The sequence below is a fragment of the Parus major genome, chromosome 17, assembly GCF_001522545.3.
Source record: "Parus major isolate Abel chromosome 17, Parus_major1.1, whole genome shotgun sequence".
Classification (NCBI taxonomy): Eukaryota; Metazoa; Chordata; class Aves; order Passeriformes; family Paridae; genus Parus; species Parus major.
Genome location: NC_031785.1, coordinates 5,583,932 through 5,595,330, shown reverse-complemented (window position 1 = coordinate 5,595,330; position 11,399 = coordinate 5,583,932). Strand labels below are relative to the sequence as shown.

Sequence of the window (11,399 nt, the reverse complement as noted above, 5' to 3'; positions counted from 1 at the left end):
AAATGCACCGGGGGCGGGACAGAGCGCGCGGGAAGGGGGCTGGGCTTGGTGATGTGGGCGGGGCGGAGCAAAGAGCTGAGAAAGGCCCCTGAGGCGGATGGGGGCGGGGCTTAGCGCAAGGGAGGGGCCGTGTGGAGCGGGCGGTTTCGCCTCGCCCTCACGGGGCGTGCCCGTCCCGCATCCCCCTCCCTGGGCAGCGTTTCCAGCCGGAGCGTTTATGCGGCGCGCGGGGAAGGGGCGCCGGGGCCGCCATGTCGCGGCTGCACCAGAGCAGGTTGGTGTCGGGGTCTGTGTAGGGACGGGGGTCCTTCCCCTCCCCACCCTGTCGGGGCTGCGCTGCGCGGGGTGGGGGCTCTCGAGAATCGGGGGCTCTGAGGGACTGGGGGCTTTGGGGTGTCTCGGGTTGCCTCTGCCACCCCTGGTGACACCCGCGGCGTCGCTCCCCTCAGGATCGCGGATTTCCAGGAGGTGCTCGGCGAACCCACGGTGGCTCTGACCAAGCTCCGCGAGCTGTGCTTCAGCGGTGAGTGCCGCGGGGACCGGCCCCAGGCTGGGGAGGGGGCTCCGGGCACGGCGGTGCCACAGGCTGGTGCCGCCTGACACGGGGTGTCCCCGTGGGAGACACTGTGGATAACCCCGGCAGCGGCCCTGGGGAAACTTCTTGCCCCTCGGGAAGGAAAAGTGTTGCCAGGCCTGTTTGTGAGGTGACATCAGCAACCCGCGGTGAGAGATGGGCTAACGTGGTTATTTCTCTGCCTGGTGTTCCACAGGAATTCCCTTTGATGGTGGGCTGCGCTGCCTGTGCTGGAAGGTGGGTTTTGCTTGGGGTGCTTTTCTTTCTTGCGAGTGATGCTTTGGGTTGATTAAGTACACGTAGCACTTTTTTGGCGGTTAAAGCTGTAAACAAACAAACAAACAATAAATCTAGAGCTCAAAAGCCACTAGAAGTCAGCAGTAATTTGTGGAGGTCAGCACTTTGCATGTGAACAGTCTTAGTTTTAAGCTAACAGTGCATTTCGGTCAGGTTAGCTATTGATCAGTCCTACAAATAGTTCTGTGTTGAAGGCTAGTGCCTGAAATATTCCTGATTGTTGCTTAGCAAAGTACTTGGCTTATTGGAGAGAACTCCCGGTATTTTCCAAGAGCCAGTTCAAGCCACTGTGTTTGGTTTGCTCATCTTGCAGGTGTAACAGCTCATTGAATACTAATCCCTGTTCCCTGTACAGATACTCCTGAACTACCTCCCTTTAGAGAAAGCCTTATGGAGCTCTTTGCTGAAGAAACAGAGGTGAGTATGTTGGTATTTCTCCCTTTATTTCCAAGGATATCTGCAGAGAGGGAGAATAGTCTTTAAATAATTAAGTACTTTCATAAAACAAATTGTTCCTGTGCTGTTCTCCCTGCTGCCTGATGGACTGATCCCTTCAATTACACTGAAGAGAATATCTAATGCCTCCTGGCTGAGCAGGGTGGCACAGAGACATCTGTTTGAACTCTGTCTGTATGCTCACCTTGACCTTATCTTCCTCATTGCAAATTCCTCTTTTTCTCTTTAAGGGATCTGTATTCCCAGTTCCTAAAAGAAATGATTATTCAGCCTGGAATTGCCAAAGCAAACCTGGGTGTTTCAAGGGAAGATGTGACCTTAGAAGATCACGTAAGTGTTGTTAAGCCTTTGTGCTGCAGAAAATTCCTTGGGGATTTTTTTGGCCCCCTGGGCCTTTCCCTGGCTCTGTTCCCAGCTGTTCTGCCCTGCCAGAGGGGGGAATGGTTCCCAGGTGCCAGCCTGGCACTTTGTCATGGTAGCATTGAGTGTGAATTATTGACAGAGCAACAATAGTGCTGTAGAGAGCTGTTTCCAGCTGTGCATTTCCCTCCTCCTGCCCTTTGAGGCTGCCTGCCCAGGCTGTGGGTCTCCTAGGGAAGGGGAGAGGCTCACAAGATGTTCTGGAGCCGTGGGAAGCTGGGTCCTCGAGTGGATTCAGAGCAGCGGATAGAAAAGAAGCAGGAGAGTCAGGCTGGACTGTGCTGTGGAAGGCAGGAGAGTTGATTATTTCCAGTAATGCTGCTGGGTTGTTATCTTTTTAACAGACTATTTCCTGCATGCCTTGGCTTTCTCCTTCTCTGAAAGTGCTGTTAGGAGTGTGTGTGTGTGTGTGGGAGGAGTGAGTGAAGTAACTGATCAGAAGAGACTGTAAAATGATACAGCTGCTCCCATGACCATTCTGAGCGTTCACTCCCCTGCAGTCACCTGCCCCACTGTGATCTCTGGAGCCTTGGTGGTGTAAAACTGGCATGTCTGTAAAACCACATAGGCAGGTCACAGTGATCTTTGAATCCCTTGGAACGTAGCTTGTTTTTTTCTTGGTTAGTTGTTAACTTTGTGTGAATCTTGGTGTGGAGAGAAGAACCACAACATCAAAGTGCTGGGTGGGTGGATAACTCTTACCCCAAGTCCAAATACCATCTCCATGGTACAGGTTTGGAGCTGCAGTTAGGAATCTTGTTAACAGAGGAAAAAAAAACAAAACTGATTTAGGAATAAACTCTTGAAGATAAAAGTGAAAAGGGATTGAAAATGTGAGAGAAAAAATGACCCTGATGTGCTCAGATTGTGCTGATGGCAGAGTGACAGCAGAAGTGTTAAATCACTGTTTACTGAGGATTTTGATATGTGTGAAACACACTTCTTCTGTTTCTATTGTTTTTCTCTTTAGCCCCTCAATCCAAATCCAGACAGTCGATGGAATACTTACTTCAAGGATAACGAAGTGCTCCTCCAGATAGACAAAGATGTCAGGTGTGTGAGGCACAATGACTCATATTTCAGAACCCAAGAGGTTTGGTCAACACATTGTACTTTGAAAATGAAGTTTAATATTAAACCAGACCTCCCACTCAACATGGGGCATGTACTTCCTTGCTGTCCCTGATTTCTTTCTGTGTCCATCCTAGGAGGCTGTACCCTGACATGGCGTTTTTCCAGCGCCCCACGGATTATCCCTGCCTGTTAATCCTGGACCCCCAGAACGAGTTTGAGACACTGCGCAGGCGGGTGGAGCAGACCACGCTCAAGTCACAGACGGTGGCACGAAACCGCAGTGGGGTGACAAATGTGAGCTCTGGTTTGGGGCTGGCTGTGTCACAGGGCAAGGTCTCAGATTGGGCAGGGTGATTCTAGGGCTGTTCTCTGTTTCTCTTTCTGCTTGTGCAGTGGAATTGAGGAAACACTCCAGCAGATACTGAACATTCTGGGGGCTGGACATTGTAGAACCAGATGAAGTGCCTAACTGTAGGGAGCTATTGGTGTACTTAATTTTAAGGATTGCTTTTACCTGACTTCTGGTAGAATTTGGAGTCACAAGTTATTTTATGTATGACATATGCCTTCCTGTATGGCAGCAAAACACTGGAAGTGTTAATTTACTATGAATTTATTAGAAATTTCCATAGTCTTCCAGAACTGGATCTTAAACCTGGAATTAGGAGAAGAGCTGAATACATGCGTACTCTTTCCCTTTCATGAGTGTTACAGCACATGTACAGCTGTTGGGGAAGATGGCTTCTCCCACAACCATTGATACCCTTCCCTCATACAACTAACAAAGAAGTGGAACTGCTGTGGTTTTTACTGTGTGAGGTCATGTGGTGCAATGATTCAGAGGGAACTGTGTGTTGCTGCAGAGACTTTGTTCTTCAGGGACAACCAGCCCCAAGACTTCTCTGCCTGTGTGCTCCCAGAGTTGCTTGTCTTGGTTTATGTAGAATAAACAGTCCACATCTTTGGGAGGGCCTATGTGTGGTAAAAGCCAAGCTTGGCACACGTGCTAAAGGATCTGTGCCACTTGGTTATCCTGATTCAGCCTTGTTTTCCAGGTGAGCTCCCCTCTTAAAACCACCCCCAGCTCTCTGAATGAGTATGAAGTTCTGCCCAACGGCTGCGAAGCTCACTGGGAAGTGGTGGAGCGCATCCTGTTCATCTATGCCAAGCTGAACCCCGGGATAGCCTATGTCCAGGGCATGAACGAAATCGTGGGGCCTCTTTACTACACCTTTGCTACAGACCCTAACAGCGAATGGAAAGGTGAGGAAGCCTTTTGTCTGCTCAGCAGTGGCTGTCACTTCTCTGCATGGCATGAGGAGTTTTGGAGAATTGGTAGGAGCTGAATGGGCTGGGAGTGGTGAGGATTTTTGAGCAATTTTTGTTTGTTTGTTAAAATCCCCTTAGAAGCTCTTGTTTCCTTGTACTATATGTAGATGGTAAGGAAGACATGGAAAGGCAGGACTTGGGCTGTTGCTTCTGAGAACAGGAGCTCTGAGAGTGTGTGCTGGTGGCAGATTATGTTCTTGGGCATAGATAACTGTTTTGTGACCTCATGTCATGAAGACCTAGTGGTGGACACAGTGGTTCTGCAGATGTTTCTAGTGTAAAAAAAAAAGTTTTTCTAGCCTTGACCCAGAGCAAGCAAGCCAAGATCTGGTGGGATCTACTCCTCAAATCCAAAACAGCAAGCAGATTATGGAGCAAGGACAATTTTACTGCTCTACCTCTCTCAGTAAGGCTTCCTCTATTTTCCAGTGTTTTTATTCTCTTTCCCCAGAACATGCTGAAGCAGACACGTTTTTCTGCTTTACCAATCTAATGTCTGAAATTCGGGACAACTTCATTAAGAGCCTGGATGATTCTCAGTGTGGTATTACCTACAAAATGGAGAAGGTGTACTCCACCCTGAAGGAAAAAGATGTGGAGCTGTATTTGAAACTGGTAAGGAGCCAGGTGTTTCTCTGGGTCTTGGGTGGGATGTGAGGAGTGGCTTGACAGTGCATATGAATGTCAGTTTTCTTAAACTGTGCTTGAGTAGAACACAGAGAGTGTATGAAGGGCTTTGCTTGTGGGGCAGAAAGACTCTTAACTGTGAGCCTCTCCTTGGAGTGAGCCCAGAGCAAGCTGACACAGCAAGGCTTCCTCCCCTGCCTGCCTCTGAAAGCAAACTATGGTTGTTACACAGCTGCCAGCTGGGAGTCTGAAGGGACTTGGCCATGATCCTTGGTCACCTGCATAGCTGGAGCTGGAGTCTTTACTCTCTGGTAGAGATCAGCCAAAACATGGGTTTTGCTGTAGACCTTTTTAGCATTCCAGGTTACAGAGATCATTTCTGCTTTTAAGAGCAAAACTAAGAACATCTCCCACACTGCACACACTTCTATTGCCATTGGCTGCCCTGACAGCACTGACTTAAATTCCATGGAGCACATTCCAAAGGAGAAGTGAAATCCAGTGAGCTGGATGATCCAACCAGCCAAATTATACTGTTCCCTTTCATCCAGAGGTTTTCAAGTGCTTTGGCTTTGTGTGAGTTTTGTAGAACATGTAGAAGGCAGCTTTTATTACACACATCTTCAATCATATAGTTAATTTGGTGTGAAAGTCCAAGGAGACTAGGGAAAGCTATTCTTGTTATTGCAACCTTGACCAAATTACACTGAGATATTTTTCTACTTAGAAAAGTCAGGATATATTTCTTTTATAATCCAGAAGGTGTTTTGTCAGTACAGTGACACAATCCCACAGTGTTGGCTGGTAGAGCCACCATTCAGTGGGGAGAAAAACTGCTTAATGTTTGGCTGGCAGGAAATGGTCTTGGCCATGCAGCAGCTGGTCCTTAAGAATATCAGCAGAATTCTGAACTTGCTTGACCTTGGTTAAACTTAGGCTACCTTGAATTTAACATCAGAAAATGGGAAAGCTAAAGGTGCTTACAGCATGTTTTACTGCCCATCAGTGTGAACTCTGTTCCATCTTTGTTTCTTTTTGTGAATAGTAAACCTTTTGATAAATACAAGGGTTCTGGAAAGGAGAGGAAATCCTGACAAACAGTGCCTGTGCTAGTGGGGGAGGGCTGCAGCTTTGCAGATAAAATGCTATTGAAATGGGAACTTCAAGATTATTTGGCAGGTTTAACGGAACACAAATAGGGCCTTTAGGGAGAAAAGCTTCCTTTACTCCATGTTGTGGACAGAGGAGCATTTTCTGGCTTGGCTGTAGGTGTGGAGTGTGGCTGCACTGAAAATCTCTCAGTCAGGGTTGAATGGGAGAGTCTCCAAAGGATGCAGAGGTTTTCCTGCTTCTGCAGGATGAGCTGGGAGCTCAGAGCAGCGTTGGGGAGGAGACGGGGATAGAACCATGGGGTGCATCTCTTGTCTGTAGGGAACTGGCACATATTCATTGTTTGCCTGGTGCCTGTCTGACAGCAAGAACAGAACATCAAACCCCAGTTCTTTGCCTTCCGCTGGCTGACGTTGCTCTTGTCCCAAGAGTTCCTGCTGCCGGATGTCATCCGCATCTGGGACTCCCTCTTTGCTGACGACAAGCGCTTCGATTTCCTCCTGCTCGTCTGCTGTGCCATGCTGACGTAAGTACACACACAGCCTTCCTCTTCTTCTCTTCCATGAACCCAGGAGTCTTCTGTAGGCATGTGTTAGGGCGTCTGGTGAAGAGGTTATAGGTTTTAAAGTTTCTCTGTAAAGTCAAGTCAAAAATTCTTTTGACTCTTTCAATTCAATTCCATCTTTCAGACTCATCCGGGATCAGTTGCTGGAAGGAGATTTCACTCTAAACATGAGGCTGCTACAGGTAAGAATTAAATATAGTGGGTGCAGAGAGCAATTGGAAAAGTCTTAAAATAGTACTGTGAGAGAGGATGACAGTATGTGAGAGGGTGGGAGGGTATTCCTGGTTCAAGACAAGTACCACATTCGTGATGTTTGCATGCAGGAAAATCTGCAGGGATCTTACAGCACTCTCATTACTGAAAATGGGAGTCTTTAGCACATGTACCCTTTCTACCCTACAGAGAAATTATCGTAGATTGGAGGCTTCTAATGTTCCTTTGGTTTGCAAAAAAAATCTGAATAATTTCAATCAAAGATGTGAAACCTTATGTAACACTGCTGAATTTTTTGGCCAGAGGGTTTTGTTTAGCTCTGAGATCTGTGAGAGCCTTAGATTGGAAATGCCTGCACTGCACAGTTGAATATCTCACGTTCTGCCAGTTCCTGCTTTGGGCTGTGCAAGATACTGGCTTTGATAAGGCTCTCTGGCATGAGAGAGAGCCCTATGGCAGACTGGGTTAATGTGCCCTTGGAGGACAAAGTGGAAGAAAAAACCCAACAGACTTTCTGGAAGGGTATTGAGATTTGATCAGTTACAAAACAGGAAGCTGTAGCTGCTAAAGGAGTTACTGAACATGGTGGTGTCTTACAATAGGCCAAGAACTTTGTTGTCAAGGTTTGCCTTGCTTAAGTGAAACAATCTGTATCAAGAATTCTGGGAAGTCACTGAGATCCCTTTGTGTCTTTGCCATAGGATTATCCTATCTCTGATGTTCATCTGATTTTGAAGAAGGCAAAGGAACTTCAAGATTCCAAGTAGTCCATGGGCCTAACAAAAGGTGTCAGAGAACTGTGTGGCAGTGGATCCCAGGAGATGGCCCCTTGCAGTATGGTGCACTAAAGCTCCTACTGGTCTCTGCAAGACTTCAGGTTTTGTTTGGGCTACTGGCCACCTTGAAGACTTCCTTCTACTCTATTTATTAGGTCAAGGACTGATTACTTCCCATCTACTTGGATTCTGCACTCTAGATTTTTCCACATCTCAAATGCCTCTTTGCTGCCAAAAGCAGTTCTTTATATCTTTTTTTAATGACTTTGAGTTTGGGGAGAAAGAAACCTTCTGTCTGCATATCCCTGAAGGGATGGACTCCTGTATCATGGAAGTAACATATGGAGTAACTTCTGACAGGGAAAGGACAGACTTAAGTCCAGTGAATTTTGGTGGGTGAGGATAGAAGGATCTTCCTCCTGTGAATAGAATGTATTCCAGTGAAGTCACACATTCTGCCATTCAAGTAGATTCTGGATTCTCCTCCCTTGTGTCTGCACTTGGCCATCCCTGAGGCATGTGAAGAAGATTGCATCACTTTCTTGTGAAGATCACTTGGCAGTTTGCACTCCTTTGACTGGGAAAGAGACTTGGCAAGCTGAGGTGGGAGGACATGGTGACAGCTGGTGGCTTTGTGCACTCAAACTGCCTGAATCCAGAACCGCCTTATCAACGAGGTCTCCTTGAAAGCAAGACTGTGGTGGTTTTAATCCCCTGGTGAAGTGTAGTTCCAAGTCAAGCCTTACTACGCACAGCCTTAGAGCAGGATTGTTGCTGCAGGGAGGCCTCAAGCTGCTCTAAACTGGAGCATATCCAGCTACAATCAGGATTCTGAAACACAAGAAATGGACACGTGCAATGAAGACAGATGTATATAGGGGCTTCTACAGGCACAGAACTGGAGTTTTGTGCCTCAGTGGCTTAAATAATACTACTCACATTAAGGTCTGGTCACAGTAACCCTGCTATTGTCTCACAGTACTTCTTGCCAGGAAGAGACAGTTCTGATCTGCAATAAGAGTCCTTCTCTAGCACAATCCAGCAGGCATACAAGCATCTGTCATGAGCTGACTGCTGGGGCTGATCCACTGTTCTGTCCTGGTCCTGTTGGAGTCACAGTCCTGAGCTGGACACTTGTTCCTCCAGAGAGGGAAACTGCTGCACTTAGATACGGTCGAGTGGGCTCAGGTGAACCAGGACTGAGACAAACCACAGGGAGAACTGCTGACCTGCCACAGTGTCAAGCTAAGCAGAAACTTTAATCCTCAGAGAGAAACTGCCAGCACCCAGGTGCTTGTGTGGTGCAGAAGCTCTTGAGTGAACACTAATCCAACATGCTTTTCCCTTTCTTTCTGTGCTATGCTGGCTCACCTCTGCTGTTGGACACTGCAATTTTTGGTATTTATGGGTGTTGATTTGTTAAAGGTCAGTCAGTCTGTAAGATCTACTTAAGCTGCTGCTGGCCTAGACTTGCCCTAGCAGGAGGGATGCTGGCAGCCTTCAGCTTTTTTTTTTTTTTTACTGGTGTTATTTCCTTCACTGAAGGCCTTCACAGGCTGCTGTAATTCTCACCAAGGTGCTTGGGGAGATGGCAAGACAGGTTGGTGCATGTACCCATGTTCTTATTGGCAATCCCAAGCAATCAGTCTGTCTCTTGAGAAGATGCTCGAGTACCACTTGTGCAGTCTTGTGTTGCTGCTGTGTTGCAAGAGCAATTTAAGGTTTAAAGCAATCTGTAATTAATACCTGTGGCAACAGTATCCTTCTCTTCTGCAATTTTTTCTTGAGGGTATAGTTTTCCTCCAAGGAAAGTGAAACAGGCAGACCAGGACAGCAGTGTGATGGAGCATCCTGGCTGCTCTAGCCAGGCTGGATGGATAATCTTTCTGAGCTGTTCCAGATGGTCTTAAGTCTCAGCTCTTGGGTACCTGCACTAGGGAGGCTGTTGGCCAGACCTGGTGTGGTCAAAGAGCCACTTGTGAGGTTCTCTACAAATGTAGAACCAGAGGGTCCTACTCTTAGGCAGAATTGTACCTGCTCCAAATACTTCTGCTTCAGAACTGCTATAAATACTGCTGTAGCTTTCCCATTCCATGCACAAACTCCGCTCTCATCTCCCTGAATACCTTTGCTGGGCTGTTCATTCCAGATTCCCTGGCATGTGCAGGGTTTCCTTATGCTGGAAGTTCTCACTGGTAACAGGACCATACATGAATGTTCCTTCTCTGAGCAGCTGGAAGTCTCCTTAAAGTAACCTGAGGAGGCAGCAGGCAAAGCAGGATGAAAGCATTGGAGATGAATTTCTGCACATTTTCAGCATAGCTTTGGGCCCTGAGGGTGACCATCCTGCCTGGGGAAGGCACAAGAGAGGTGGCAGTACAGGTATTGTGCTGTCTTCTCCCTTCCTAGGTGTCCAAGGGCTTGTGTGATGTCACCTTCCTTCTGGGGGTGACAGTGAATGCTTTTGAAAGGAGTTTGCAGTGGTTTAAAGGGATGAGATGAGAGATTTGGCTGCTGGAAAGGAGCTCTGGGATGAATTCTGTAGCCTTATCCAAACTATGGCTGCCAAACCTATTGAATTCTTTGGGGAGAGCTTGCTACAACTTTGAAATGTCCAGACAGGCTGTTCTGTACATAAAAATCTGTTTTATATTCCTGCTTATTTCCTTCCTGTGTGGTAGAACTTCTGTCCTGCTGTTGAAAGAAGTGGTACTTTCCATTGTCTTGGGACACCTATTTCTTTATTCCAAGACTTTATCCTTTCTTTAAGAGCAAAACCTGATTTTCTGAGAGGGACAAAAGAAAGTCTTAACCTTTTACCAGCTTTTGAATCTCCTCATGTTTTCCTTGGCTTCATTTCTCAAAGGGTTTTGGTGATTTATTTTTGTTGTTCTTGAAGTGAGATGATACTTATGATGATACTGGTGTTTCCTTGCTTGTGTGGCCAAGTAACACCTGCTCCAGCCTTGAGATGTTTCCACTTCTGGTTTCTTACAATCCTTACCTGCTGAAAGAGCTGATCTTTGGGGTGGGAGGTGTTAGTCTGGGGTTCCTTGGGGACCCTTTATCTCACAGGGGCTTGAACAGAGGATATTTGTGTAGCTCTTACCATGTGTTCCTCACAGACAGGACTACTGCCAGACAGGGGAAAGGGAAATCCCCTTCATCTGGAAAACAGGACACTCCTGGATGTGGGATGAGCCTTCCCTGGGAAGGAGAGAGCTGCTCTACCTGTACCTCACTGGAGTTTAAGCTTGGTAGAACTTTGTGGCTTTGCCAGTGAGGCAGATCAAGTTGTTGGTGGTGGTCACTGAGTTTTTGGAGACTTTGAATTTTGTGACCTGACCTTGAATTATTCACACTTCGGCATTGAGCAAAATTAAGGCCAGAAGTTGTTTTGGGGGAGTCTGGGGTGTTTGGGAATCAGAGGCTGTTTTTCTTTAAGGAATGTCAGTGACTTTGTTTTAGTGTTTGGCGTAGTCTTCTAAAATGCCTTTTCCCCAAAGAAAGGAACAGATAACACTTTTTTTTCTACTTTATTTGTGAAGAACTTCCAGAAAAGGGTGTAGTGAATATTTCATCACTCTAAAACCCTTTTTTATGCTTTTTTCAATCACTATTTTTATATCGTTTCCTTTAACTAAACGGATATCTGTGCAAACCTCTCCTGTTGGTGTGAGTGGGACTTGGGGCTGCTCCGGGTTCCAGCTGCGGTGTCCATAGGGGTGAGAGCAGCACAGCGAGCTGCGGAGAGCCCTGGAGAACCAGCCTGGCTCCTCCACCGCCATCTCCTGGTTTTGCTTTGCCTTCTCCAGGAACACCTGGCACAGGTGCCGCCGCAGCTGCGAGCGCTCTCGGTGGCGGAGGGAACGGGAGCGCTGTGTCCCTGTGCCCGTGTCCCGAGCCGCTCCGCCGTTCCCCTGGCTGATCGCTGTGTCCCTGTGCCCGTGTCCCGAGC

At 47.3% G+C, this 11,399-nt stretch overlaps 1 protein-coding gene across 3 annotated transcripts; it reads left to right on the top strand.

Moving 5' to 3' along the window:
- The first annotated feature begins 122 nt into the window (after nucleotides 1–122).
- Nucleotides 123–11,102, top strand: TBC1D13 (TBC1 domain family member 13). Of its 3 annotated transcripts, XM_015644866.2 has the most exons (12): nucleotides 129–274; nucleotides 450–523; nucleotides 771–811; nucleotides 1,227–1,288; nucleotides 1,558–1,657; nucleotides 2,718–2,800; nucleotides 2,956–3,115; nucleotides 3,877–4,084; nucleotides 4,602–4,765; nucleotides 6,253–6,413; nucleotides 6,577–6,634; nucleotides 7,367–11,102. In XM_015644866.2, the coding sequence occupies exons 1-12, from the start codon at nucleotides 252–254 to the stop codon at nucleotides 7,430–7,432; spliced, it is 1,200 nt and encodes a 399-aa protein (XP_015500352.1). In that variant the 5' UTR covers nucleotides 129–251; the 3' UTR covers nucleotides 7,433–11,102. The 3 variants fall into 3 exon arrangements, with proteins under 3 accessions (XP_033374403.1, XP_015500352.1, XP_018863988.1); XM_019008443.2 differs by lacking the exon at nucleotides 129–274 and having other exon boundaries at nucleotides 489–523; nucleotides 1,185–1,288; XM_033518512.1 differs by lacking the exons at nucleotides 6,577–6,634; nucleotides 7,367–11,102 and having other exon boundaries at nucleotides 123–274; nucleotides 6,209–6,407.
- The last annotated feature ends 297 nt before the right edge of the window (nucleotides 11,103–11,399 follow it).

Excerpts from the sequence above, each read along its gene's own strand:
- TBC1D13 (XM_015644866.2), top strand. The coding sequence starts at position 252 with ATGTCGCGGCTGCACCAGAGCAG. Across the intron at positions 812-1,226 it reads TGCGCTGCCTGTGCTGGAAG|ATACTCCTGAACTACCTCCC; the intron begins GTGGGTTTTGCT and ends TTCCCTGTACAG. Across the intron at positions 6,414-6,576 it reads GTCTGCTGTGCCATGCTGAC|ACTCATCCGGGATCAGTTGC; the intron begins GTAAGTACACAC and ends TCCATCTTTCAG.